The sequence below is a fragment of the Lemur catta genome, chromosome 1 (genome assembly GCF_020740605.2).
Source record: "Lemur catta isolate mLemCat1 chromosome 1, mLemCat1.pri, whole genome shotgun sequence".
Classification (NCBI taxonomy): Eukaryota; Metazoa; Chordata; class Mammalia; order Primates; family Lemuridae; genus Lemur; species Lemur catta.
In genome coordinates, this window is record NC_059128.1 from 117,204,571 (window position 1) to 117,231,734 (window position 27,164).

Sequence of the window (27,164 nt, forward strand, 5' to 3'; positions counted from 1 at the left end):
CATGGGGAGAAGTGACAGGATTCTGGGTCTATCTGAAGGCACTGGACTTGCTGACAGGCTAGATTTTGAGGCGGTGGCGGATGGAGGGGCTGTCCCTCCTCATTCCTTCCCCAAGTGTGCAGCAAACATCTGGAAACCTTTTCTCTCACATTATCCTGTTCCTTCCTCACCCTGTCCCATGAGGCCAGAGAGTTAGGCATTTTAATCCCCATTTAACAGACAGGAAAACTGAGTTCCAGGGAGGCTACACCTCCTCCAAGCGTTTTCCTGGGGGATTGGAAGGCAAGAGAGTTGATGGTCACGTGGAAGGGCTGGGAACAACATGATGAACATCTGGAAGAGCCTCCCACCACCCTGAGGTTCTCCAGACACCAGCTGTCTGACCTGCTGCTCTGCGGCAAGGGGGCGTTGAGCCCTGGGATTTCCATCTTTCGAGGAAAAAAGCCAAAAATCCACTCTGGACCTGGTCTGGCCCTTTCCTACCAGCCTCCCCCTGTGTCCACTCCCCTCTCCCAGACCCCTCAGGCCCCCTGGCAGGAGCCTGGAGCTGCACCGTTTCCCATGGCAGGAAGAGGTTAATTTTGGGGGTAGGGGTGGGGGCCATCCCCAGGACAAAGCTTTTTTTGACTTCGGTCATTGGTGACTTTTTTTTTCCAAAGTTGCAATCTCTCCATTTCAACTATTACGCACTTCCTACTTGCTTCAGCATTCCTTGCTTTTGCACCATCAATCCATCCGTGTAAAGAAAAAGAGACTTAATCACTGCAGCCTCCTTGAAAAACCCTTCTTGTCACCCCAAATAGTAGGGAAACCTAAAAATAAATATGAATATAAGAAACTGTAAACCAAGACTTTGAATTCTAGCTGGATACAGTCACCCGCTAGAAGCTCAGGGTCATGGAGGCGTTCAAGCCATGTTAGTACCCAGTAGAGACCTTCTCCCTGGCCGTGAGGACAGGCTAGGGGGCTGGACTGCCTGCCTGCCTGCAGACCTTGGCTGGGCCCCTTGTTAGCTGTGCAAGTTCCCCTTTGCCTCAGTTTTCTCCTCTGTAAAGTGGGAATCTTAACAGTGCTATAGATGTTTTAGGAGTAAATGAGTTAAAATAGGCTTTTTGTTTTTTTTTTTGAGATGGAGTCTGATTCCATTGCCCTGAGTAGAGTGCCGTGGCATCAGCCTAGCTCATAGCAACCTCCAACTCCTGGGCTCAAGCGATCTGCCTGCCTCAGTCTCCCAAGCTGCTGGGACTACAGGTGCATGCCACCATGCCTGGCTAATTTTGTCTATTTTTAGTAGAGACGGGGTCTTGTTCTTGCTCAGGCTGGTCTCGAACTCCTGAGCTCAAGCGGTCCTCCCACCTTGGCCTCCCAGAGTGCTAGGATTACAGGCATGAGCCACCACACCCAGCTAAAATAGGCTTAAAAAAAGAAAAAAGAATAAAAAAAAAAAAGACCCAGAACAACAAAGCAAGACCCTTCCTCTCCAAAAAAAAAAGAAAATAGAAAAATCAGCCAGTCATGGTTGTGCACGCCTATAGTCCCAGCTACTCCGGAGGCTGAGGCCGGAGGATTGCTTGAGCCCAGGAGTTGGAGGCTGCAGTGAGCTAGGCTGATGTCACTGCACTCCAGCCTGGGCAACAGAGTGAGACTCTGTCTCAAAACAAACATACAAACACTCAGGACTTGGCCTGGTGCAGATAAACTACTTTCTAAATAAGAGCATTTAAAAAAATTATTAGGTAGCTCAAGAGGCAAGACAGTCATGTGATTTATTTGGAAAGGAAACACCTCTCCCATCACATGAGTCCCTGGTGATTAACGCAGGGCCCATGAGCCCCTGAGATATGTTTCTCATGAGGGGAAGTTCTGGCCCAGGAAGTCCAGGAGAGTAGCTTCCCTGTGCCCCAAAGTTTCTGTTCTTGGTGCCTGCCTGCCATCCACAGAGGGGTCTTTTGCTCTCCCCCTGCTCCTATTTGTTTTGTTATTTTATTTTTATTTATCGTTTTAGAGACAGGGTCTTGCACTGTCACCCAGGCTGGAGTGCAATGACACAATCATAGCTCACTGCAGCCTTGAACTCCTGGGCTCAGGCGATCCTCCCATCTCAGCCTCCCAAGTAGCTGGGACTGCAGGTGTGTGCCACCACGCCCAGCTAATTTTTAAATTTTATTTAGAGATGGGGTCTTGCTGTGTTGCTCAGGCCAGTCTCAAACTCCTGGGCTCAAGCGATCCTCCTGCCTCAGCCTCCCAAAATTGTTGGATTAAAGATATGAACCACCATGCCTAGCCCCCCTGCCCCTATTTGGATGCTGACCTCTCTGTGCCTCAGTTTCCCTCCTGGTCTAAGAAACAGGAGAGGAAAGAAAGTACTGTCAGCTGGGATGCTGGCATTGGAGACTCAGGCATGCCAAAGCTTTGGGCACAGGTTGAGCCTGAACACGGGAGCCCGAGGCTATTTCTGATGTGGCTTGTGTCCAACCTCACCTCCACCCCCGCTCCGCCCAGTGCCCAGAGTCTGCTGTAAACAGAGGCCCTGGGGCAAGACTGCGCCACCTCTCTGGCCCCCCCTTCCCCTCCGATGCAGCTGGCCTGTATACACACGGGGCTGGAGTGTTTGTCAGACTTTCAAAGGTTGGAAAAACTGGCAGGGGATTTGGAAGCACGCTGCACTTCATGCCCGCTGAGCCGGTTCTGTCTGTCTGTGTGTGTGTGTGTGTGTGTGTGTGTGTGTGTGTGTGTGTGTGTGTGTGTGTGTGTGTGTGTGTGGCGCTGTGTGTGTGTGTGTGTGTGTGTGTGTGTGTGTGTGTGTGTGTGTGGCGCGCGCGCGCGCCCCTGGGTCTGTGTTTTTACTGCACTTTCCTGTTGGCTTCCAGTTGCCCCGCCAGTTCCGGGGAGGGCCCTGGGCCAGCAGCTGTCCACCCCCACCTTCATAAAGGCCCAGCCTGGGACATCCCACACAGCTGCGCAGCCGGGGGAGACGGGACAGCCCTGTGCCTCCCCTGCTTTCCTTGCTCCTGCCGGCAGCTGGAACCATGGGAGGCGGCGGTGGCCGCGGTGTCTTTCTTGGTAAGAACTTTGGGATCCCACCGGGAGGGGTGAGGGCGAAATGGGAGGTGCCGCTGGTGGCTCCGGGGCAGGCGGAAGAAGCCACATGTGAGGCAGGCACCCGTGGGCACATGGAGAGAGGAGCTGGCAGTGCCTGGGCACCCTTGCACCCCGGAAGGAACCCCGGGTACTCTCAGAGCCTGCTCCTCTGCCTGGAGGGGTCTTTACGCTCCACTCTGCAACCAGTTTGGAGGTTGCCCCCTAAGAGGGGAAACTGAGGCACGGGGGAAGGGAAAGGAGAAAAAAGTGAGGTTGAGACTCCACAGGCAGCTGCTGTTAATATAGATCATTGAGGGAGGTTTCTGGGAGCTGGTGGCTGGGACCCCTTTACTGCGGGGTACCCCCAATTTGTACCCCAGTGTCTCAGTGGCAGGGGCAGCCCCAGAGACCCCCCATTCTTGCTGTCCTAGACCTGACCGGGCCTCAGTTGTGGCTTGAAGGGACTTTGCCAGGCTGTGGGTTTTGAACTTGACTTTTGTTGTGACTTCCCCCAAGCGTTTCCCGCCCCGCCTGGGGTGGCTCTAACGGTTATCATCAGGGCAGCTCGTTGCCTGAGCAACGGGGCAACAAAGAGTGAAGAAATGACATTTGGGGGAAAAACCAGGCCTGCCGGGACCAAAGGACACAGCTCCCCTGTGCAGGCCCCAGGGTGGCAGGTGTTAGCTCAGCATCCCCCTGGGCTCTGGGAGTGAGGGACAGGAGGCCACTGCGTGGGGCACACCTGGTTGGGGGCAGCTTCTGGGTGGTCCCAGGCCCTGCCTGGCTATGTCACTGGGGCTCATTCACCTCTGAACCTCACTTCCCTCACCTGTAAAATGGAACAAGATCAGCCTCCATCTTGGAGGCTCCTGCTAAGGGTTGAGTGAGTTAGGACACAAACTACTCAACGCTTTGCCTAAGTAAACAGGATCTTAAATTATTATTATTAACTTCTGGGTTATAATAACTGGCAGATTGGGGAAATAGTCTTGGGGGGGTCCTTACAGGAGGCACATGGGGTGACTGCCCCACCCCCACCCCAGGGTCCCCAAGCAGGATTCTCCTTGCTCAGGGCTCCGCCAGAGAACGCAAAGCAGATGTGTCTGGGAGCAGATGAAAAGCCACTTCTCTCCCAGCTCCCGTTTGGGCAGCTTCCAAGGCTCCAGATGGAGGTGGCCTGGCCCTGTAGCCTCAGGGCGTGGGTGGGGAGTCCAGCCCAGCCCAGCCTGGGTGGAGAGGATGGGTGGGACACAGAGGATCCCTGCAGCCTGAGGCCTGGGGCCCCCAGCCCTTCAATTCCACCTTCCTCTGCCTCCTCTGTTCATGAGGTTCTTCCTGGTCTTTTTTTTTTTTTTTAACCTCCCCTGGGTCCCAAGCCTCAGTTTCTCCATCTGTAGAATGGGCATAAACACAGCCCCTGCCTTTAAAGGAGTTACTCGAGGCTTTGGGAGCCGGAGCCAACAAACCAACCTCTGTCCCTTCCTTCGAGGGATGGTCATTTTGTTGTGTGTCCTGCAAAGAGGAACCGATTCCTGGCGGGCAGGGGAACTAGCCAAGCCCTGTACCCAAAGAGGAGGAAGAGAGGGATCCCGGCATGAGAAAGTGGAAGAGGCGCAGCTGCTGGGAGCAGGTGCGGGTGGGTGGGTGTGGGGTCTGTGTCCTCCACCAGCCCAAGGGGGACCAGGTTTGGATACAGGGACTGAGCGGTCAGGGGACCTCTGGTCTGCAACCCCCGACACCCTCCCCAAGCTGTGCTCACAATGACACCAGAATCCGACTCCAGAATTCCAACCCCCACCGGGAGTCCCCTCCAGGGTCAAAGTGGGCGACTGAGTGGTGAGTCATCCCTTCCCTCAGCCCAGGAAGTGACTCACACCCAGGCACCCTCCGGGTCCCCATCCCATCCCGCTGCCCAACACCCCCACTTGGGGGCTCCCTGGATCACTGGGGTCCTCACAGGGACTCCCAGCCCTCCCCCCAGGCCCTCACCTGCTGCTGAGGTGCCGTCCCCTGCTCCCTCCCTTCCCCGTTGCCATCCACCCTCCCCTGTCATCGTTCCTCAACCTCACTCTTGTTTCCCTCTGTCCCCATCTCTGTGTCCCCCCTTCTGTCTCTGTCTCTCTTTCTTTGAATTCCTTCTTTATCTCTCTGTCTCTGTCTCTCTTATCTCTTTCTATTTTCTCTCCACCTCTGTCTCCCTGTCTGTCTCTCTGGTGAATGGCAAGGAGGTCCCCATCTCCACACCCCCTGATGACCTGAGGCATGCCCTGGGACAGGGGTGCAACCTGAGCTGCAGGAACAGCAGGGAGGAGAGGCCGTTCTGCACGAACCCCCACAGGTGCCCACGGCGTCTTCCTGTGTGTGTGGGGGAAGCCTGGGGCAAAATGTCCCCACTGGGTCCCAGGACAGGATGCCCCACAGCGGTTGTGGGTGTGGTGTGTGCGCACCTGTGTCCCTGAGGCAGGGTGCCAGCCTGGGAACCTCAGAGCCTGGGGCATCTGAGAGAACACCTGGTCCAACCCCTTCGTTTTTGCGTGAAGAAAGGATGACAGGAAACACTGAGATGCGCCAGGCAGCTTTCACGGGGCTCATTCCCACGCTACACTAGGATGTGAATGGTGTCGTCATCCCCATTCTACAGAAGGGGAGACTGAGGCAGAGAGTGAGGAGGGATTTGAACTAGGGCCACCCGGCTCGTCTGTCCTCTGAGCCGCTGCCTACACAGCCCCAGGTAGGGAGAGCTGGCAGCCTGAGTGAGACCCACATGGGCTCGGGGTCCCCTCCCCATTCCCAGGTTCCTGAAAACCCACCCGGAAGGCGCCAAGTGACAGACCCTCTGGCTGTGGGCATTGGATCCCAGGGACATGCCGATTGTTCACTCTCCCTTTGAGCAAAGGATGGGATTTGAGCGTGGGAGGGGCTGGGACCCCTTTCCCCCAAATGCATCACCCTTGGGCCTCCTTTCCCACCCGACCCCCTCCCTCTCTCTGTTGCAGTGCTGTGTGTCTTGCTCACTCTGTCGGAAGCCGAATCCCAGAATTCCGGGGGTGAGTCTGCGCAGTCCACAGCCAGAGCCCAGGGAAGGGGCCCTGGACCCCTACCTCGCACCGGGCACCCCTCACCCCTCAGCCCAGGGAGTGAGAGGCCTGATTCAGGGGACGCTCAGGGCTGGCCCCTCCTCCCCTCTCCCCACTTCCTCTAGGGACCACGTTGGCCCCTCTCCCGGACCCTGGTGCCATGTCACCTTCTGAGCGAGCCCTCTGCCCCCTCAGGCTGTACCCGGTGGTGCCCTCTGAATGCCAGATGTTTTAATGCCACTGCCTGTCGCTGCAAGCCGGGATTCAGTTCCTCATCTGAAGAGATCTTCAGCGACCTCACCGTGTCTTGTGATGGTACAGAGGCTTGGGGGACGGTGGAGGGGCACATTAGAGATTATGAGGCATTGCCCAGTGCCAGTGGGGGACATGGGTGGTAGTTAGGGGCCACACCCCTTGGCCTTGGGACTATCATCATGGCCAGAGAAAAGAGAAAGGAAAAATAAACAAAGGTGGAGAGGTACGGAGTGAAAAGGTATGGCTTCCTGGAGAAAGAAGTCAATTCCCACGGAATCTCAGGTCCGTGCCTCAGTTTGCCCGTAAGACTGGAGAGAGGGGAATGCTGAGCTTCCTGCCCATCCACCACCTCGGCACCGTCCACTATGTCTAAATCCAGTGTGCCAGCCAGAGAACTGGGATGCACAGAACTGACTGTGTGGCCTTCAGGAATGGCTTGCTCCAGCTGCAGCACAGCTCAGCATTCTTTCTAAAAGATACTTACTAAGCACCACGCTTCATGCTGGGGAGTTAGAGTGGGAGTCTCTGCCCTGAGGGAACTCACACCTTTGGGAGGTGACCTTTTGCCCTGTTGTGTTCCAGACATCAACGAGTGTGCGCCACCCACGAAGGTGTTCTGCGGAAAACTCGCAGACTGCCAGAATGTGGAAGGGAGCTACTACTGCACATGCAGCCCAGGATATGCGCCCACTTCTGGGGTAAAAACATTCTACAATGAGAGTGAGAACACATGTCAAGGTAAGAACCATCCCACGTCTTCCTTCTCTCCGTCCATGAGGTTTGGGGTTGCCAGAGCCGTTCCTGCAGCATCCAAGGGGCAGAGCCCTGGCTATAGGTTCAGAGCCTGGGATCTGAGACAGGACAGCTGTGCGTGTACCTGTCCCACCAGCCCAGACAGGCAAGGTGGTTTAACAGTCAAAGATAGATGCTGGGACCGGCTGCCTGGGTCCAAATCCTGATAGCTGTGTGTATAGTACTTATGATACTTATTCAGAAACCGCTGTAAACATGAGATAATATTATCATAATGTTGTGTTTAAAAACAAAAAGAGTACCTATCTTTTAAAGATAAAAACAGGGAGGTGTGGGAAACAAAAAAAAAGATAAAAGATAAAACGATAAAAACAAAAGTAGCCTTTGTTAACTGGTGTGACCTTGGACAAGTTACTTCACTTCTCTATGCCTCGATTTACCCATCTGTAAAAGGGGTGTAATCATGATGCTAAACCTCATAGAACTGCTGGAAATGTCAATGTGATCACAAAGGCACTTAATAGCTGCTGGCTCGCAGGAAGTGCCGCATGAGCAATGGCCGTTGGGCCATCACTGGGTATTGTAATTGATATCATCTGATGCACCATCTCCAGGACGGGCATTCCTGGGGTGGGCGGTCAGAGACTGGCCGCAAGGGTCCAGTCCTGCGTAGCAGCTACACCTCCTGCCATGGTGTTGCTTGGTGCCGCTGGCCATGGTTCAGGCCCAGGAGAAGCTGGGCCTCCACACATCACCAGGCTTTTCCCTCTTTCCAGGGGGAGCTGGTTGGGGAAGGGAGGGGCCTTCGAGCATCCACAGGGACAGATGAGAGCAGTGGGCAGCTGGGAGCCACAGCTCACCCAGAGAGAGGGAGTTGCTGCAGAGATGGGGGACTGAGAGGGGCAGAGGTGGGTGATCATGAGCCTGAGGCTGAGCCAAGAGGACTCTGAAGGCCACCCTGCTGGAGAGGGAAAAGGGCCCATGGCCCAGGTCCCAGCCCCACCCTTCCTGCCCTGCATGCAGGCAGAGGGCAGAGGGAGGGAAGCAGGGGACAGGGCCAAGATGCGTGTATTGGGGACAGGCACCTGCATCGAGTGCAGCAGGAGGCCTCCATCCACCACACTGCTGGTCCACAGGGGCCCACTGTAGGTGGACATTGCACCACACACACACACGACTTGGCTAGAGGATAGAATCTTTGTGTGAATCGGGAAAAGGCCCCTCCTCTCCATGTGGACACAGTTGCATCTGGCAAACAAAGAATGGACTGGTTTTCAGCCCCTGCTCATCCCCTTGGAGCAACACCCTTGTGCAATCAGCAACCTGCACAACTGTACATGGCGATCATGGATTCCTCTCAGTGTGCCATGGCTGAGCATAGACATGGATAGCAAGAGTGAGGTGACAAAGAGGCCACCACAGACCTCAAGGCAGGTGACAGGAGAGAGCAACCTGCTGGTTTGGGGCAGGACCTACCACCTGAGGCTCCAACTTGGTGAGGGCTCAGCAGGGTCTATCTGTGCCCTCCCCTTAAACCTCAGCACTCCAGGCTTTGCTGCCCCTGAGGACATGTCCAGCCAGTGTCACAGCCCATCGGCCTATGACGGGCAGACCTGGGGCCACTCCCCCTCTCCTCACCCCACTTTCTCCAGGCATCAGAGGGCCATCTGGAGACCTGGTCACCCATCCCTGTCTGAACCCCGAGGCTCAGATCCCTCCACACAGGGACACTTCTGGAAGTTTGGAGCAGTCCCCTGCCCATCTGGCATCTAATTACAAAAGGAGGGTTGACATTCAGGATATTTCACAAGCTCACAACACGGCACGTTCCAGCGCAATATCTGTCCTTTCCGCCATCATCAGTGACTGCCGGAATGAGACCTGCCCTCACCAGGGTCCACATGTGCTGGGACCCACCTGGAACCCTCTGACCACCCTGGCCGTGATGGACCCGGGTTCCCCATCTGGAAACTCAGGAGGAGGGAGACTCGAGGGGAGGGCCACCGGCCCCAGCCTGGAGAAGATACCACCTGGCGTCCTGGCCGCCTGCTTGGCCACTCCGCCTCCATCCACTTCCCCACCCAAGGCTCTGCCTTGATGTGCGCTGATAATTTCCTTTCATGGCCCTGAGGACAGCCCTGATGACCCAGGCTTGGGAGGATGTTGTGGCCGGGTGGGGTTGGGCCAGGGTGACATCGACCCCCAAACACACTGGGAGAGTTAGGTGAAGGAAGAGCCTCCAGTTTGGACCAGACAGCAAGAGAGATCATCACCAAGGACCATTGCCCCTGCTGGATGCTGCCCCAGGGGGCCTGGCTCAGGGCCGCCTCTTGGGCCATCTCCGTGGAGCTGGGCTCTCAGAGTCAGCGTGGATGGGAGAGCGCTGTCCTGCTAGGGCCACCGGGAGAACTTGGCCAGCGAACAGCCGCCCTGGGGAAATCAGGCCAAAGGATGCCCCTGAGAGCCAGGACAGGGTCCTGCTCTGGGAAGCAGCATTTCCCTCGCACTCAGTTCCCAGGACTTTGCTCTGAATCCTCAGGCTGGGACACAGGAGGCGGCGACACCCTCGGCCCAGCTGGGAGCTGCCGAGGGAGGCGGAGGAGCTGGGGAGGACCCGGGCTGCTTCCGGCCACATCTGGACAACAGAGGGTCTGGGCCACCAAGCTCGCCGTGGGACACCTCGGTGTGAATTTGGAAAAGGGAGGCGACAGTGGTGCCTTCTGGATGCTTCCGTGCCAGGAAATGTGGCCGGACCCCAGCGCCCAAGGCTGTCCACGGCTGCAGGTGTCCTTCACCCTCTCCTTCCTCTTGCAGACGTGGACGAATGTCAGCAGAGCCCACGGGTCTGTAAAAGCTACGGCATCTGCAGCAACACCCTGGGCAGCTACACCTGCCACTGCCCGCCCGGCTTCGTGCTCAAACCGGAGGACCCAAAGCTCTGCGCAGGTAGAGGCCCCGGGAAGACACTGTGAGGCCGGAGCCCAGGCGGGTCCTGCAGCCCAGGAGGAGGGAGAAGATCCGCAGTTTACCACAAGGTCAAGGGAGCGCTAAGACTCCGCCTAAGGAGTCGCCTGCCAGGAAGGTCCCGCCCACAGCGCAGGGAGGCAGCAGGGCCCTCTGGGCCCGGAGTTCCCTTGTGAAGCCCCCAGACCTCACCTCTTCCTCATCCCTCACGTGTGAGTGGAAGAAGGCGTCACTTCCGGTTCTGAGAAGGGGAACCACGGCCATGGTCAGGCAGGGAGCGGTCAAGAGTCCTTGGTCAGGAAGTCCAGCCCCTGTGACTCAGTTTCCCTCCTGGTTTTACCTAAAGACTGGGGACCATGGTCCCTGCTGTGCCCATCCTGCAGGGAGGCCACCATACATTACTTTGAAGGTGAAGCTGAAGGTCACCAAGTGGCGGCACGTGCAATAATGGCCCTTGGTCTGGGGCAGTGAAAAGATAGGGAAGGGGGTGCACTGAGCGGGGGGGCCTGAGCTGGTCGGGGCAGGGTTTGACCCTGTGGCTTTGTCCTCAGACGTGAATGAATGCACCTCCGGACATAACCTGTGCCACAGCTCCACCCACTGCCTCAACAAAGCGGGCAGCTATGAGTGCCAGTGCCGCCCGGGCTGGAGGCCGGTTCCCGGGTCCCCCAACGGCCCAGCCGACACCGTCTGCGAAGGTCCGTGGCCCCGATCCCACATTGCCGCAGACCCGCAGCCAAACACCCGGTCACACACTCATCGGCACCGACACCCCAAGCAGAACGGACGCTGGAGGCTCCACGCTGTGCCAGCCTTTTATTCTTTGGAGACTTAACCTGGAAAGATCTGGGGGTCCCGGGGAAGGAACTGGGTGCTGACGGGGACGTTCAGGGGGACCTCGGGCGGCAGCTGATGAACTGGGAGGAAGGTGTTTCAGTGTTTCCGCAGCTGCACGTCTGTACGGGGCCCACCTGCTGCGCTCAGGCCTCTCCACTCTTCCCGTAACCCAGCGTCCGCCACTCCAAGGGGGGCACTAACACCGGGAAGAGTGAGGTGGGGATGCGGACAAGAGAGGGGACCCTCTAGGGGCTGGGACAGGGCCTGACCCCCTTCTTTGGGCCCCCAGATGTGGACGAGTGCGGCTCCGGGCAGCATCGCTGCCACACGTCCACCGTGTGCATCAACACTGTGGGATCGTACAAGTGCCGCTGCCGCCCAGGCTGGAAGCCCAAACCTGGGCTCCCGAATAACCAAAACATCACTGTCTGTGAAGGTACGTTCTGACCTGGCCTCAGAACCCCCCCCTGCCCCCCCCCAGACACTCGCAGCCTAACGAGCCGCTGTGCTGTTCCCTGCAGAGACGCCCTTTACCAACTGGACCCCGCCCCCGGGCTCCCACAGCCGGGTGAGTGGCCCCAGCAGGGACCGGGAGGCAGGGAACCCCTGTGCAACTTGAAGCATCCACCCCCCTGCCCTGTGCTTCCCGCTTCCCCTCAAAGCTCTCTGACGTCCTTGCCTCCCCTCCCCCCCAGACTCTTTCCCGCTTCTTCAACAAAGTCCAGGATCTCGGTAAAGACTTCAAGCCAGCCTCGGCCAAGGACACCATTCAGGTAAGGTCAGGGCCCTGGGGGACCCCAGGACAGTGTAGGGGGTGCTTCAATGTGTCTGGAGAGAGTGCTCAACCAGTGCAGGAGCCTCTGGCCAAAGACACACATGCACACAACATACACACAACACACACAGTAGACGCCCATTACACCCCACTGGGCACGTGCGCGGACACACACACACACACACACACACGCACACACACACACACACACACACACACACACACACACACACACACAAGGGTATAATGGCAACAGAGTGGAACAATTAAAAACCTGGAGTCAGGGCTGCAAGAGCTCACTGTGTGACCTCAGGCAAGTGACTCCCCCCTCTCTGGGCCTCAGTTTCCCCATCTGTTACACAGGCATGAAAATAGTGCCTGCTATAGTCGTTGTGAAGTTTAAATAAACTAATAGAAGGAAGACTCAAAGAACAGTGCCTGGCAGAGTAAGCCTTACATAGTTTTCACCTGCATGCTTAGCCCAGTAGAAAAATACCATGAGCCACTTAACGTCATTTTAACTTTTTCAATAGCTACATTTTTAAAAGGTAAAAATAAACAAGTGAAACCCAATGTTAAGATTTTATTTAGGCCAGCACAGTGGCTCATGCTTGTAATCCCAGCACTTTGGGAGGCTGAGGAGGGAGGATTGCTAGAGGTCAGGAGTTTGAGACCAGCCTGAGCAAGAGCAAGACCCCATCTCTACTAAAAATAGAAAGAAAAAAATTAGCCAGGCATGGTGGCACGTGCCTGTAGTCCCAGCTACTCAGGAGGCTGAGGCAGCAGGATTGCTTGAGCCCAGGAGTTTGAGGTTGCTGTGAGCAAGGCTGACACCATGGCACTCTAGCCCAGGCAACAGAGTGAGACTCTGTCTCAAAAAAAAAAAAAAGAAATTAGCTGGACAACTAAAAATATATATAAAAAATTAGCCAGGCATGATGGTGCGTGCCTGTAGTCCCAGCTACTTGGGAGGCTGAGGCAGGAGGATCGCTTGAGCCCAGGAGTTTGAAGTTGCTGTGAGCTAGGCTGATACCACGGCACTCTAACCCAGGCAACAGAGTAAGACTCTGTCTCAAAAAAAAAAAAGAAAGAAAAAAGAATAAAGAAGATTGTCTTTAACCCAATAGATCCAAAATATTAACCATTCCAACATGGAATGATAAAAAAAAAAAAGCTGAGGTATTTTGATACTTTGTAGTCTTTTTGTTGAACTAAGTCTTTGAAATACTATGTGTATTTCAGACTTCAGAGCTGCTTCAGCTGCATGGCAAGTGCCACTGCTGCGATTCACATGTGCACATGGGATTGCATATACTCAATCCCTGTACTTGTTTTCTGGCCACTGCGTCACCTTAATGATTCCCTGGTGCCTGTGCTTCTCAAGTATGTCCTCCAGTCGGGGGTGAGACCTGGGTCCTTCAGGCAGCCCCTGCGGTCCAGTGATCGAGTGGCTTTGTCACCCACCACCCCCAGAACCTCATTAAGTTGGTGGACGAGCTGATGGAAGCCAGTGAGGACATGGACAACCTGGCCCCTCCCATCCGGCACCTGATAGCCACCCATCTGCTCTCGGGCCTCGAAGAAGTCCTGAGGGCCCTGGCCAAGACCTTGCCTGAAGAGCCCGTCACCTACCGTTCCCCTTCGGGCACAGGTAAGGCCTCATCCTATCCCTGCCCCAGGTCCCCGCCTGTATCTAGTGTCCCCAATTTTTACCCCTCTCCCTTCAGAACTGACCCTGATAATTCAGGAGCAGGGGAACAAGAATGTCACCATGGGTCAGAGCCATGCACGGATGCTGCTGAACTGGGCTGTAGCAGCGAGAGCCGGGGACTCGGGTAACAGCAGCAGTCTGGAGCGGAGCGGGATACTGGTGGGAGAGGGGAAACGAGCATCTGGGATGGGGCCAGGGTAAGGTTCAGATTACGGGACAACTGATAACTGTGCCATCGGGAGGGATTCCAGGCATCATGGCAGACTGGCCAAGCCTGAATTGGGGCATCTTGGGAAGGAGGGCAGGAGGAGGCAGCAAGTGTGTCTGTCCCCCAGGCCCCACTGTGGCAGGCATCTTCTCCAGCCAGAACATGAAGAAACTGCTGGCCAATGCCTCCTTGGACCTGGAGCCCAAGAAGCAAGCCCAGCTGGAAGAGACCCATGAAAGTCCTGTCCACGGCGCCCAGGTCAGGATCCTCTCGGCCGTGAACTCTGTCTTTCTGAGCAACACCAACACGGAGAAACTGGCCTCTCCCATCACTTTCGCCTTCTCCCACAAAGTGAGTCCTCAGGTGGGGAGGGGGAATCCACCCTCCTGCTCACCCCAGAGCCAAGGTCTCCATTTTCCCACCTCTGCCCACACTCTGCCCCTTTCTTAAACATGCCTCAGGGCCTTTGCACCTGCTGTGTGTGCCCTCTGCCTGGGATGCTCTTCCCTGACATGACTCAGTCTTTTATCTGCCTCCAGCCTTCTCATTTGGGCCTTCCCTGACTCTATGTAAAATGACAACCTGGGCTGGGAGGAGTGGCTCATACCTGTAATCACAGCACTTTGGGAGGGTGAGGTGGGAGGATCACTTGAGGCCAGAGGTTTGAGATCAGCCTGGGCAACATAGCAAGACCCTATCTCTACACTGGGCAAGTAGACTACACTAGCCAGATGTGATGGCGTGTGCCTGTAGTCCCTCCCAGCTACTTGGGAGGCTGAGGCAAAAGGACTGCTTGAGCCCAGGAGCCCAGGAATTGGAGGCTGCAATGAGCTATGATGATGCCACTGCACTCCAGCCTGGGCGACAGAGCAATATCCTGTCTCTAAAAAAAAGACAACCTGTACTCATTCCCCACCTTTTACCTGCACCGTTTCATCTTTTTCATGGTCCCCATGGCAACTATTACCTTCTAACACACTATCTAGGTTATTTATTTATTAGATTTATGATTTATTTTGCCCCCCACTCCCTACTTGCATGTCAGCCCCTCAAGTGCAGGGACTTGTGTCTGCCCCTGTTCACTGCTGTGTCCCCAAACCTGCTGTATACAGTAGGTGCTCAGTAAATACTTGCCCAGTGAAAAGCAGCCCTCCTCGGGCTCAGCCCAAGCCCAGGCCCCAAGAGTGGGCTCCAGGCCAACCTCTCTGACCACCCCCACCCACCCACAGCACGAGACACCGGGGACTGGGGAGGAGCTCATCTGTGCCTTCTGGAAGGGTGACAGCAACATAAGTGGACACTGGGCCACCACAGGCTGCCGGATGTTGGGCAGCCGGAATGGCAGCACCACCTGCCAATGCAGCCACCTGAGCAGCTTTGCCATCCTCATGGCGCACTACGACGTGCAGGTGAGCAGCCAGGGCCGCTCTCAACAGCCCCAGGTGGCCAGTTCAGCTTAGGTGACCAGACAGTCAGCTGGTTCTCCAAGGTGTGGTCCAACTGGTTTCTCAAATGTGTCTGTGTGGTTGCACAGCCCAGGTGGCCCCAGACCCCTTCCCTAAGACCCAGCAACTAAACGGTGAGCCCTGGCACTGTAGGCCCTACTGCAGCCAGTGCCCCTCTTCCTGCCTTCCCCACACCAATTGCAAAATATCTTTAAAAGCTCCCCATGTAGGACATTCCAAGGGAGCACAACTTTCTGTATGTGGCCTCAGTAGGATCCATAGATAGGCTGGGCCATGTTGGATAACTGGAATTACCCAGGCAGAGTAGGGGGGGCTGGTGGCCCAGGCCAAAGGCCTGCAAGCACCAAATTGTGAGATCCCGGCCAGGCGTGGTGGCTCACATCTGTAATCCTAGCGCTTTGGGAGGCTGAGGCGGAAGGATCGCTTGAGACCAGGAGTTCAGTTGGAGACAAGCATGAGCAAGAGTGAGACCCCGTCTCTACAGAAATAAAATAAAAATTAGCTGGACGTGGTGGCGCGTGCCTGTGGTCCCAGCTACTCCAGAGGCTGAGGCAGGAGGATCACTTAAGCCCAGGAGTTTGAGGTTACAGTGAGCTGTGATTGCACCACTGCACTCCAGCCTGGGGGACAGTGCGAGACCCTGTCTCAAAAAAAATAACAAAAAAATGTGAGGTCCCTATCTCATACCTGCCAGCTGACAGGTGTAGCCAGGTGTAGGGGGGGAAGGGAGGAGGTCAGAGAGGTAGGCCCGTCAGTGTTGGTAAAGCGGAATCACAAGGAGGGCAGGAAGGCCTCAGGGTCCTCACGGAACCTTGCCCACCGCATCCTGCCCCTAGGACTGGAAGCTGGCCCTTATCACCAAGGTGGGACTGGCGCTGTCGCTGGTCTGTTTGCTGCTCTGCATTCTCACCTTCCTGCTCGTGCGGCCCATCCAGGGCTCGCGCACTACCATACACCTGCACCTGTGCATCTGCCTCTTTGTGGGCTCCGCCATCTTCCTGGCTGGCATCGAGAACCAAAGTGACCAGGTATGGCCCCGCCCCGCCCTCACCTGAGCGCTAAGTCGGCCAGGCCCGGGAGGAAGCTAGCCCCGCCCACTTCCGGGGCTCGCTCAGAGAGGCGGGCCCTGGAGGCACGTACCCCCACTCCTGCCCGGGATCTGGCCCCGCCCACCGTGTTGTGCCTCTTTAAAGGGCGCCGGCTTTGGAGGTGCATGGCCACGCCCCTACTCCTCATCCTCGCTATGGGCGTGGTGGGGGCGGGTCCTGGAAGAGCCTGGCTCCGCCACAGCACCGCCCACCCTCCAGGCCGTGGTCCCACCCACTCCCCTCCAGGCCCCGCCCACCCAGAGACTCTGGCGGAGGATTGGCTTCGGCGGTGCGTGCCCCGCCTCTCGCTGACGTCGCCCCGCCCCTCCGACCCCGCCCCGCAGGTAGGGCTGCGCTGCCGCCTGGTGGCCGGGCTGCTGCACTACTGCTTCCTGGCCGCCTTCTGCTGGATGAGCCTCGAAGGCCTGGAGCTCTACTTCCTCGTGGTGCGCGTGTTCCAGGGCCAGGGCCTCCGCACGCGCTGGCTCTGCCTGATCGGCTACGGTGTGCCCCTGCTCATCGTCGCCATCTCGGCGGCCTCCTATAGCGAGGGCTACGGCCGCACCGGCTTGTGAGTGCAACACGAGGGGAGGGCCGGGTGCCAGGCCCAGGGCACGCGGGCAGCGCCACGCATGTTGCCTCGCTACCCTCCACCTCCGTTCTGGGCCTCCTGGGGCGCTGATGGGACCTCTCCCTTCCCTCCCAGCTGCTGGTTGTCCTTTAACCGTGGCTTCCTCTGGAGCTTCCTGGGACCCGTGATCTTCATCATTTTGGTAACTGCCCACCCCCTACCCAAAGCCCGAGCGGCATGGCCCCTCACTGAGCCCTGCTAGACCATCTTTCTTGCCCTGTAACCCACCATCTATGCTCCCCGCCCAGTGCAATGCTGTCGTCTTCGTGACTACTGTCTGGAAGCTCGCTCAGAAGTTTTCTGAAATCAATCCAGACATGAAAAAATTAAAGAAGGCCAGGTGAGAAGAGGGGGCAGGAAAGGGAGGACTTGGAGGTGGTGCTGGTGGCGAAGTGGGACCCCCAGGCTGCAACTGCCCTCCCTGCAGGGTGCTGACCGTCACCGCCATCGCCCAGCTCTTCCTGTTGGGCTGCACCTGGGTCTTCGGCCTGTTCCTCTTCAGCCCACACAACTGGGTGCTGTCCTATGTCTTCACCATCCTCAACTGCCTGCAGGGCCTCTTCCTGTACTTGCTGCACTGCCTGCTCAACCGCAAGGTGGGGCCTCCAGCGGGGCATGGGCAGGCAGGATGGTCCCTGGGGCCTGCTTCTCTGACCAGCTTCCCTGGCCACAGGTGCGGGAAGAGTACTGGAAGTGGGCCTGCCTAATTGCTGGGAACAAGTACTCAGAGTTTGCCTCTTCCACATCTAACACAAGCCACAATCAGATGACTCGGGTAAGGGGCTGTGCCTGGCACTGGGAGTCTCTGGAAGGCACCCTGGTGGGGCTCAGGCCTCACAAGGCTCCTTTCTCTCCAGGCCCTCAGGCCATCAGAGTCCGGCTTGTGAGCCCAGCATGGGAATCCGTATTCAGGCCGTGCTAGCAGCTCCTGTGGCTTGAGCAACTTTTGCACATGCTGAAGACCGTCCTCTCCTCTCCTCCCATTCTGCTGCCCCCACTGTGTGCCACAGAGACGGGCAGCAGCTGTACTCTGACACCGAACTCCAGAACACCCAGGGAGGCGGAAAGTCAGAGCCGCTGGTCCTGCTTCCGGCTGTCTCTTTGCCCCAGGGTGGGACAGCTGCTGACCCAGGGCTGCAGCCCATCGCCCTGGTACGTGCAGCTAGTACTGGGGACAGACTGAGGGCTCTTGCCCAGCCTGGCCTTTTCCTCTCATCTGTCTTTGCTGCGGAACAGGCCAGGACACTGGGGTTCAACTCCCCTTTAAGCTAAGACTGATGTCAGATGCCAGGGCAGGGCCCCTGCCTGAGGCTCACGGTACAGAGGCCTGCCTGCCGCAGGCAGCAGGTCTCACTGTTTTGAAGGTTGTGGATGTCGTGTACATTTTTATCTGTATGAATCTTTCAATGTTGACACTTAAAATTAAATAACACATGTATAAAGAAGGTGGCCCTGCTTGCTGGTGTGGGTTTGCTGGCCAGGCTTGTGGTGTCCATGAAATGCTGATAGACAACCAAGAAACAGATGGGATGGGAGCCAGGCTTCCATAATACATATTTATTCTTTCACAAATCTACAGCTTTTGAACAAAAAAAAGAAAGAGACCCATCTGGCACCTAGAAAGAAGACATGAAGCAACAGGTGGGCGGCTGCAGGCCATTGAGGCATGTGGTTACCGGCTCTGCTCAACTACAAGACAAATGGGGAGGCCAGTTAGTGAGGGGGCACGGGAGGGGTCCTCTGCCCCAACCCCAGACTCCCACCCTGCCCAAGCCACTTACTGTATGTGGAAATATCAATTTCCTCTGGAAGTTCTGCCACATTCACTTCAAACCGGTCCTGGACGTCATTGAGGATTTTGGCATCGTTCTCGTCAGACACAAATGTGATGGCCAGGCCTTTGGTGCCAAAGCGACCTGCACGGGCCACCTACAGGAAGATGGGATCAGGGTCAGCCCAGATACCACCCCAGGACTTGAGGGAAGGGAAGCCCGGGCACCACCTCACTGCCATCCCAGGAGGGGGGACCCGTGGGGCCACTCACCCGATGCAGGTAGGTGTCCGAGTCCTCGGGCATATCATAGTTGAAGACAATGTTGACTCGCTCAATGTCCATCCCCCGGCCAAACAGATTGGTGGCCACCAGGATCCGCCGCTGGAAATCCTTGAACTGCTGATAGTGTGACAGGCTGGGGTGCAGGAGAAACAAGTGGAGGCCATCAGATACTGGGTTCCTGGGTGGCGCTCCCTGTGGCCTTCGCGGGTGGCGTGCACTCACCGCTCCTCCTGGGCCATGCCGCGGTGGATGGCGATGGCCGGGAAGTTCTGCTCCATGAGGAGCTGGGCCAGGGCCATGCAGCGCTGCACTGACTTGACAAAGATGACCACCTAGAGGGAGAAGTGGCAATCAGGGCCAGAGTCCCCCAAGGCCCACTGGCCTCCCCAGGGCCCAGAATGAAGCGTCACCTGGTTAAACTCTAGCACATCCAGGAGATCAAAGAGCTTGCGGTTCTTCTCGCTGTCCTTGAGCTTGACGTAGTACTGCTGCAGTCCGTGCAGCGTGAGCTTGGTCTCGTCGTCCACAAACACCTCCATGGGCTGCGTAGGGAGGGAGGCAGGAAGGGGGCGAGCAGGACTCACTCTTAGGCATCTCGGTTGCCCAGAATCTTTCAGTGAGGATTCCTCTGTACGATGCGTCCCAGAGGGCCTGCTGCGCCCAACCTCAGTAAGGATTTTACTACCACAAGCTGGAGATCAGCCCTGGTCTGGCTCAGGTGTGGACCATGCTTGACTCCCAGTTTGACAAGACTGAGAGGGAGGATGGAAGGAGGAGGCTTGGCCAGTCTCCCAGCATCTTTTGTGCTGTGTGCATGGTGTGAGTGTCCTGGGGCAGCCCCAAGCCCCTGGGGAGGGCCAAAGCTGCTGCACTGAGGTCTCAGCCACTGTGGGTGGGCCAGGGTCTTGCCCTACTCACATCCTGCATGAACTTCCTGCAGACCGGGCGGATCTCCTTGCTCAGCGTGGCGCTGAACATCATGCACTGCTTCTCATGGGGCGTCAGGCGGAAGATCTCCTGCACGTCCCGCCGCATGTCTAGGTGGGGAGGGCAAGAAACAGGTGGGCGTGAGCATCTGCCGGACCACGACCCCCACCCCAGACCAGACCCAGACCGCTCCCGACCTGTGCCAGGGAGCCAGTGGCGCCATGACGAGGGAGTGGAGGGAGGGGCGAGTCCCAGGTGCCTGAGGGGCTGGACTCGGGGGGCAAGCCAGCGCAGGCGCAGGAGGAGCTGCAATCCACTTACACGCTGCCAGCGCTGAGCAGCCGTGCCATGCGCCTCGAGCCGCACTTCAGGGAGGGGAGCCTGAGGCAGAGATAGCCGCTGGGGTGAGAGCTGTAGCTGCCTCCCAGGACAAAGCCCATCTCCCACCGGCCCCGCCGGGGCTCACTGAGGGCAGGCAGGGGCCTCAAACTAACCCAACTGGCAGTGGAAGCCACGATACTTCTACAGGTGTGGACATGTATGCCTTTATGTCCAGGCAGGGACGCCAGCTCACGTGGGCCCTGTGGTCCCATTCAGTTGGGCTCAGGAGCAGCACGTCCCGCACTGCTAACACTAGAAGGTTCCCTAAGATCACTTACGGGAGACTTATGTGCTGGCCACCCACGAGACCCTCTCTGGGAGCCTTTGGCCCGCTCAGTCAGGGCCCACCTAGATGCTGACTCTGACGTCAGGGGCTGTGTGGGGAGGGAGAGTGTGCTGGGTGGGCCTGGGCAGCCCCACAGGCCCAGCAGGGACACTCACCCAGCTGCTCCAGCATCTTGTCACACTCGTCCAGCACAAAGTGCTTCACGTTCTTCAGGTTGAGGCTCCTGTTCCGCACAAGTGCCAGGATTCGGCCTGGGGTCCCCACCACGACGTGGGGACAGTTCTTCTTCAACACCTCTTCGTCCTTCTTAATGGAGAGGCCACCAAAGAACACAGACACCTACGGGGATTGGGAGGCGGATTGGGAGAAGTTGCTTCCAGCTGTCTAGGGGCTGCACACTTGCACCCTACTCTCTACTGGCGCCCAGTCCACAGGCCAGCAGCCCCCCGAGGATGCCCAATAGCCAGCCCTGGCACCTTGGAACAGGAGGCCTGAAAGTCTGCCATGGCATCAGTGAAAGGCCGCCACAGGCTGGGACTGGTGCAGGCCCCTGGGAGTCATGCATAATTTATTAGGCTTTTAAGGAGCATAAACCACCGCAAACCTCAAAGGCAGCTGCTGCCGCCAAACTTAGTAAATGCTGGACAGGGCCAGAGGCAAGGCCAGAGAGGCTGCAGGAGACCACACAGTGTCCAGCCTGGCCCACTCTGAGGGGTCTCACCTTGACACTGGGCATGTACTTGGAGAAGCGCTCATACTCCTTGCTGATCTGAAAGGCAAGCTCTCTTGTGTGGCACATGACCAGGACCGTCACCTGTGCAGTGGCAGGAGAGAGGTCCTTCAGGCTAAACCCTCCCCAGCCAGAGCTCACACTGGCACTCCCTTCCTTTGAAGGCCCATACCCAACCGGTCCCCACCTCCTCCACGACAACAGCACCTGCAACACTGCTCCCCACACCATGGGCCGTTTGAAAACCTGGTCCAAATTCCTGTACCTTCCCAGCCCTTCCATGCCCCTCGCTCCCTACACCCCTCTCACAGCTACCGAGGCCACATAGTCTGACACCAGGACCTACAATGAGGTTAGAAACAGAAAATGGCTAAGGTTAGACCCAGCCCACCGTGGTGACATGGGCCCCACACTCTAACGGCTTCCTGAGTCTCCACTCTTGGGCTGTCCCTGCACTCCCGCCTACAACACCAAATGTTATCACCACACCACAGCCTTCCATGAAGTCCCCATCCTTCACAATTTGCGCTAAGAAAACCAAGGCACATGCACCAACGAGGCTGTGCACCTTAGTGTGATTCTTTTTTCTTTTTTTGAGACAGAGTGTCACTTTGTTGCCTGGGCTAGAGTGAGTGCCGTGGCATCAGCCTAGCTAACAGCAACCTCAGACTCCTGGACTCAAGCAATCCTTCTGCCTCAGCCTCCCGAGTAGCTGGGACTACAGGCACGTGCCACCATGCCCAGCTAATTTTTCTATATATTTTTAGTTGTCCAGCTAATTTCTTTCTATTTTTTTAGTAGAGACGGGGTCTCGCTCTTGCTCAGGCTGGTCTCAAACTCCTGAGCTCAACCGATCCACCTGCCTCAGCCCCCTAGAGTGCTAAGACTACAGGCGTGGGCCAATGCGCCCGGCCCTTAGTGTGATTCTTAAGAGCAAAACACCGGAATTCACATAAATTGTCTCCCGAGAGTGGAACACAAGGATGACAACAGGAGATGGCCAGGGGCCCATTAGCAAGAACAGCAGTGACAACTGTATTCAATGTGACTCTACCTTCGAAGACATATACATTTAGAAGTACACACTGAAATGATGGCACTATTTCCAGGAACTGCAGGCACTTTTTTAAAAAAAAGCATGTGAATACTTAACCAGTAAAAAAAATTAAAAGCCCACAAAAATAATGGGGGATAAAGAATCGTCACCAGAGGGCTCCATGGCACCTGCTTCCTCCCCTAAGAGCCTGGAAGCCCACCCACCTGTCCGTTGACAGGCTCAATCTGCTGCAGGGTGGCCAGCACGAACACCGCCGTCTTGCCCATCCCGGACTTGGCCTGGCACAGGACGTCCATGCCCAGGATGGCCTGGGGAATGCACTCATGCTGGACTGGAGGAGAAAGACAGCATGAGGGACCAGGAGCTGAACATACCCTCTGTGGGGGCTCCTCTATAGGGGACTGGGGGACGAGAGTGAGGGCAGTCAGAAGAGGCCAAGTCCAGGGCTGGGCTGTCGCGACCTGGGCTAGGGTGTCTGCCTGGTCAAAGTCCAGTGCCATGCCACTGTGGGCAGCCACAGCCCCCCACTGGGCGGCAGGCACCTCCCTCACCGAGGGCAGACCAAAGGCAGAGCCACTTTACACAGCCACGCTGGTCTTGGTGAGAGGACGTGGACAGGGGGTGACACCAGGGAGGCGTACCCTCAGATGGATGCTCAAAGCCACAGTCCACGATGGCCCTCAGGAGCTCCGGCTTCAACAGAAAGTCCCGGAAGCCAGAGCTGTGGATGGAAACATAGGATCCCTTGACGTCTTTCTTAGGGGGAGCCGGAGTGCTCTCTGGAGGAGCCTGGGGCTCTTCATCTTCCTCGTAATCCAGAAGCTCATTTTCCATGTCCTGTTCTGCCATGGTGCTGAGGACAGAGGAGAGAAAGGCCCTGCGAGCAGGCACAGGAAGCTGATGAAGCTACGACTGTACGGCATTCTGGTCTCTTCCCCTCGGCCGGGCCATCGGCTCCACCTGTGCGACACCCCCAGCTTCAGCCCGCTGCCTCCACATCTCCCCACCCTCCTCCAAGCCCACCCACCTCTCCCACATCCCACCAGCCACACCCAACACCTTCCACCTCCAAGGGCTTCCTGTGGAGCTCAACTCACGGCAGCCCTCAACCCTCCCAGCTTGGTCCCTGCCCACCTCAGCCTTGCTCCGGGGCTCAGAGTCATGGAGCATCCCCCCCAACCATGTGAACCTCCCACCACCACCCGGAATGCTCTGCTCCCAGGTCTTTGCACAAATGCCTCCTTGTCAACACACAACACACAAGTCTCAGCTCTAACAAACCTGCTTAGACCACTGAGCCCAAAGGAGTCCCCTCCCCATCACTCCCCAAGGACCCCACTGGGCCTGCATGGGACAGGAAGCCCAGAGACTTGGAGGTATGGTACCAGGATGCTGGAGAGAACTGAGTTTGTGAGGGAGCAAGCAGCTGTCTGCCCAGCCCGGCTTCTGCTATCTGTGGTCTGCACAGGGGAATAATTAAGTGCTCTCATGAAAAGCCTCCCATTGGGCCCAGGCCAATAAAAATAAAACTGAGATGGTGAGTGGAATTAATACAAAGCTCGCTCACCTTCTCGCTTTATTTAATCCAATGCATATCAAGTGCCTGCTGGGTGCAAGAGCCCCAAACATGGGGACACTTGTCTTTTGTCCTCTCTCCCAACCCCAGCCTCTGGTCTAGGAGGTAGAAGGGCTAAAGCTGTCCTCTTCTCCCTGAGGCTGAAGGCTAAGGGTCCTGGACCCATTTTCTCTGTGACTTCATCCAGGCCCAGGGCTTTAATCACCTCTATGCTGCTACCTCCCAAAAGCTGGGTCTCCAGTGGCAATCTTGTCTCTTAATTCAAGACCCAGTTACCAGCTGCCTCCCCCAACATCCTTGAGGGAACTTGGAAGATGAACTCAAAATGCCTGCTTCCCACACCTCAGAAACAGCAACTCCACTCTGACCTCAGTGGCTCTGTATTCTCCCTCCTCAACATCCCTGTCCAACCAGCCAGTGACTCCCACAGTCCCTCTGGCTACTTCTCACCCATGCTACCATGGTGGCCCCAAGCTGCCATCACCTTTCTTTTGTTTGTTTGTTTAACTAGAACAGCTTTCCTGATATTCACATGGTATACAACTCACCACTTAAAGCATACAATTCAGTGGATTTTTATAGTCACAGACATGTACGACCATTACCACAGCCAATCTGAGAATATTTCATCACCTCAAAATAGAAAAGAGCCCCTGACCTTTTACCTATCATCCCCTATCCCCCGCCACCTTGGCAAGCTCTAGCCTACTTTCTGTCTCTATGGATTTGCCTACAGAAAATCCTGGGTGTTTCAAAGCAAATAGAGAAAAAGAAAAGAAAGAAAGACAGAAAATCAATCCTGGACATTTCACATAAATGGGACCTTACAGTATGTGGCTTTTTGTGTCTGGCTTCTTTCACTCAGCATCATGTTTTCAAGGTTTTTTTTTTTTTTTTTTAGACTTGAGTCTCACTTTGTTGCCCGGGGTAGAGTGCAGTGGCATCATCATAGCTCACTGCAACCTCAAACTCCTGGGCTCAAGTGATCCTCCTGCCTCAGCCTTCCGAGTAGCTGAGACTATAGGTGCATGCCACCTTGCCCAGCTAATTTTTCCATTTTTTGTAGAGACGGGGTTGTCACTCTTGCTCAGGCTGGTCTCGAACTCCTGACCTTAAGTGATCCTCCCGCCTTGGTCTCCCAGAGTGCTAGGATTACAGGCATAAGCCACCGCACCCGGCCTGTTTTCGAGGTTCATCCATGTCACAGCACATGTCAGGACTTCACTCCTTTTATGCTCATCTAGTATTCCATCTTAGGAGTGTACCCCATTTTATCAGTAGGACATTTGGGCACCATCATCCCTTGCCTGATTAAGCCAATAGCCTCCTCATTGGTTTCCCTGTTGCCATGCCCCGCTCCTCTCCCACAGCAACCAGAGGGAGCCTATAGAAGCTAAGTCAGAGCACGTCACTGCTCTGCTCAAAACCCTCCATGGGTTCCCACTGTGCTCAGAATAAAACTCTTGTGAGGGTCCCCACTATGGCCTGCCAGGCCCTTCTGGACCTGACCCCTCTATGCTCAGACCGCATCTGCCCCACCATCCCTCACTCACTGGCCTTGCTCTTGCATCTCAACCATCACTTGTCACCTTTGCACTGCCTGGAATGGTCACACTTCTTCTAAGCCTCCTTTGCTCCAGAAGGGCATTTTCCTACAGCCCCAACTGAAAAAGAACTCCTCCAGTCAGCCCTGCTGTCCGTACTGCAGATAAGCACTCCAAAGAAACCTCTGAATGAGTGTAACTAGAATCCAGACCTTCAGGCAGAGTTTAGCATGTCTCTTTATCTGACTCTTGAAACAGGCAATCTGATACTGGCTCTGAGGATCCTGCCAGGCAAAGACAGGACAGGGTCATTTCCCAAGTTGCAGAGAAACAGGAGTCAAAAGTCAGCCCAAAAAAACACGTGACCCTTTCCAGAAGTGAATAGGACTGAAGGGCTGAAACGGATGCAGAAGACAAAGCTGGAAGACCTGGTCAGGCCCAGGGCAAATGTACTTAATTTGCTAAGCAACAGGGAATTGCTAATTAGGTTTCCCAGTCCAGTGACTCCATCAGGATTTGCCCAAGAGTACTGTAATTTACTCCACGGATGGAGTGGGAGATTAAGACCAACATCAAGGGAAAACCGGCCACCAAATGAAAGAAGAGTAACCCAGGTGGCGGAGGAGAGGGTGGGACACTCCACAGGGCTGGGCTATCCCCTGGGGGACAGAGAGGTAGAGAAAAGCCAGTCATCTATTCCAGTCTCCAAATCTGGGTGACTAAGAGGAGAAGGTGTATTTAAAGTAAGTTGTTTTGTGTTGGTGGGGACATAAATTTGGGGGCAAACTGAGTTTGGTAAGGCACAAAAATATTTCAGGAAGTGGCTGCACAGATCTAAGGTTCAAAACAAATTAGATCCGAAAATAGGATATGGCGGGGTCTGCCCCTACCAAAGGAGGTGACCGCGACGGTGGAGGCCCCCGGAACAGATAACCTTGAATACTGACACAGGATAAGTGACAACCCAGACACGCCACGCAGACCCGTTTTTCCGTAAGTGTCCCCAGGCGGGCTTTCTGCCCCGGGCTTTTTTCTTTACCGGGGACTCCTATTTCCCACAGAAGATCTTTTTTGCCCTAAATTTCTTGAACCCGAATTCCCTAAACGTAGAGCAAGAACAAGGAAGAGTGGAGGAGGGGGAATGCCCTCGGACCCGGAGAAGCTCGCCCCGTCTGGAAGCTCCGACTTCCTCCACTGCGGCCCTAGAACCCTGCGTCGTCCCACGCTCGAATCCCTCCTAAAACAGCCCCAGGCTATTTGGAAAGGAGTTTATTCGGACATACAGCCTTTCTCTCTCCCAGTCGGGGTCGGCCCGAAGGCGGCCATGACAACCCCTCCCGGAAGTGGGCCCCGAGCCTCGCGCGCCAACGGCCGGCTCATCCCTTGCGCGCATGCGTCCCAGCGCCCAACGGCCGCCACCGAGGGCGCCAGACTCCCCAACCGCCCTGTCCCACCTCATCGCGCGCCCCCTCCTCTCGCTCCTCCCCGCAACCCCCGGCGTCTCCCCTCGCCCGCTCGCTCTCAGGTCAGACATCCTTGCACCCCGACCCCGCGCCAGACACCCGCCTCTCACCTTGTTCCCCGTTCGCCTCCGCGTGCTGAGAGGAGAGCCGCCCAACTCCGGTTCCCCGCCGCGCGCCTCAATACGAGCGCGCTTCCTGCCTCCTGCGTCCGACTGCGGCTCCGCTCACTGGGCCGCTGCCTTTTCATTCAAGAGAGGCGGAAGCGGTGATTGGATTCTTCGGGAGGCGTTGAGACGCT

General features: G+C 56.4%; 2 protein-coding genes across 7 annotated transcripts; one reads left to right on the forward strand and one right to left on the reverse strand.

Annotated features, from left to right (window-relative positions):
* Positions 1 to 2,762: 2,762 nt before the first annotated feature.
* On the forward strand, positions 2,763 to 18,288 carry ADGRE5 (adhesion G protein-coupled receptor E5). Of its 4 annotated transcripts, XM_045550794.1 has the most exons (21): positions 2,763 to 3,063; positions 4,571 to 4,711; positions 6,078 to 6,128; positions 6,354 to 6,473; positions 6,996 to 7,151; positions 9,981 to 10,112; positions 10,682 to 10,828; positions 11,257 to 11,403; positions 11,489 to 11,535; positions 11,663 to 11,740; positions 13,216 to 13,393; positions 13,470 to 13,577; positions 13,789 to 14,012; positions 14,891 to 15,070; positions 15,964 to 16,155; positions 16,560 to 16,786; positions 16,922 to 16,988; positions 17,095 to 17,186; positions 17,274 to 17,442; positions 17,520 to 17,621; positions 17,704 to 18,288. In XM_045550794.1, the coding sequence occupies exons 1-21, from the start codon at positions 3,030 to 3,032 to the stop codon at positions 17,731 to 17,733; spliced, it is 2,622 nt and encodes an 873-aa protein (XP_045406750.1). In that variant the 5' UTR covers positions 2,763 to 3,029; the 3' UTR covers positions 17,734 to 18,288. The 4 variants fall into 4 exon arrangements, with proteins under 4 accessions (XP_045406750.1, XP_045406757.1, XP_045406767.1 ...); XM_045550801.1 differs by lacking the exon at positions 9,981 to 10,112; XM_045550811.1 differs by lacking the exon at positions 4,571 to 4,711.
* Positions 18,289 to 18,388: 100 nt separating this feature from the next.
* DDX39A (DExD-box helicase 39A) lies at positions 18,389 to 27,085 on the reverse strand. 3 transcript variants are annotated; one of them, XM_045550833.1, is made up of 11 exons: positions 26,977 to 27,085; positions 22,925 to 23,160; positions 22,487 to 22,614; positions 21,218 to 21,310; positions 20,652 to 20,835; positions 19,821 to 19,939; positions 19,313 to 19,444; positions 19,125 to 19,234; positions 18,891 to 19,035; positions 18,628 to 18,775; positions 18,389 to 18,535 (listed from the first exon to the last, which is right to left on the reverse strand). In XM_045550833.1, exons 2-11 carry the CDS (start codon positions 23,130 to 23,132, stop codon positions 18,519 to 18,521), a joined length of 1,284 nt encoding a protein of 427 aa, XP_045406789.1. In that variant the 5' UTR covers positions 23,133 to 23,160; positions 26,977 to 27,085; the 3' UTR covers positions 18,389 to 18,518. The 3 variants fall into 3 exon arrangements, with proteins under 3 accessions (XP_045406789.1, XP_045406798.1, XP_045406804.1); XM_045550842.1 differs by having other exon boundaries at positions 22,925 to 23,136; positions 26,977 to 27,081; XM_045550848.1 differs by having other exon boundaries at positions 22,925 to 23,243; positions 26,977 to 27,061.
* Positions 27,086 to 27,164: the final 79 nt, after the last annotated feature.

Coding starts and splice junctions, on each gene's coding strand:
- ADGRE5 (XM_045550794.1), top strand. CDS start 3,030: ATGGGAGGCGGCGGTGGCCGCGGTGTCTTTCTTG. Junction 4,712..6,077: donor GGCGCAGCTGCTGGGAGCAG/GTGCGGGTGGGT, acceptor TCTCTGTTGCAG/TGCTGTGTGTCTTGCTCACT. Junction 11,404..11,488: donor AAACATCACTGTCTGTGAAG/GTACGTTCTGAC, acceptor TGTTCCCTGCAG/AGACGCCCTTTACCAACTGG.
- DDX39A (XM_045550833.1), bottom strand. CDS start 23,132: ATGGCAGAACAGGACATGGAAAATGAGCTTCTGGATTACGAGGAAGAT. Junction 21,311..22,486: donor TTGAGCCTGTCAACGGACAG/GTGGGTGGGCTT, acceptor GCCACTGCACAG/GTGACGGTCCTGGTCATGTG. Junction 20,836..21,217: donor AGTACATGCCCAGTGTCAAG/GTGAGACCCCTC, acceptor CAATCCCCGTAG/GTGTCTGTGTTCTTTGGTGG.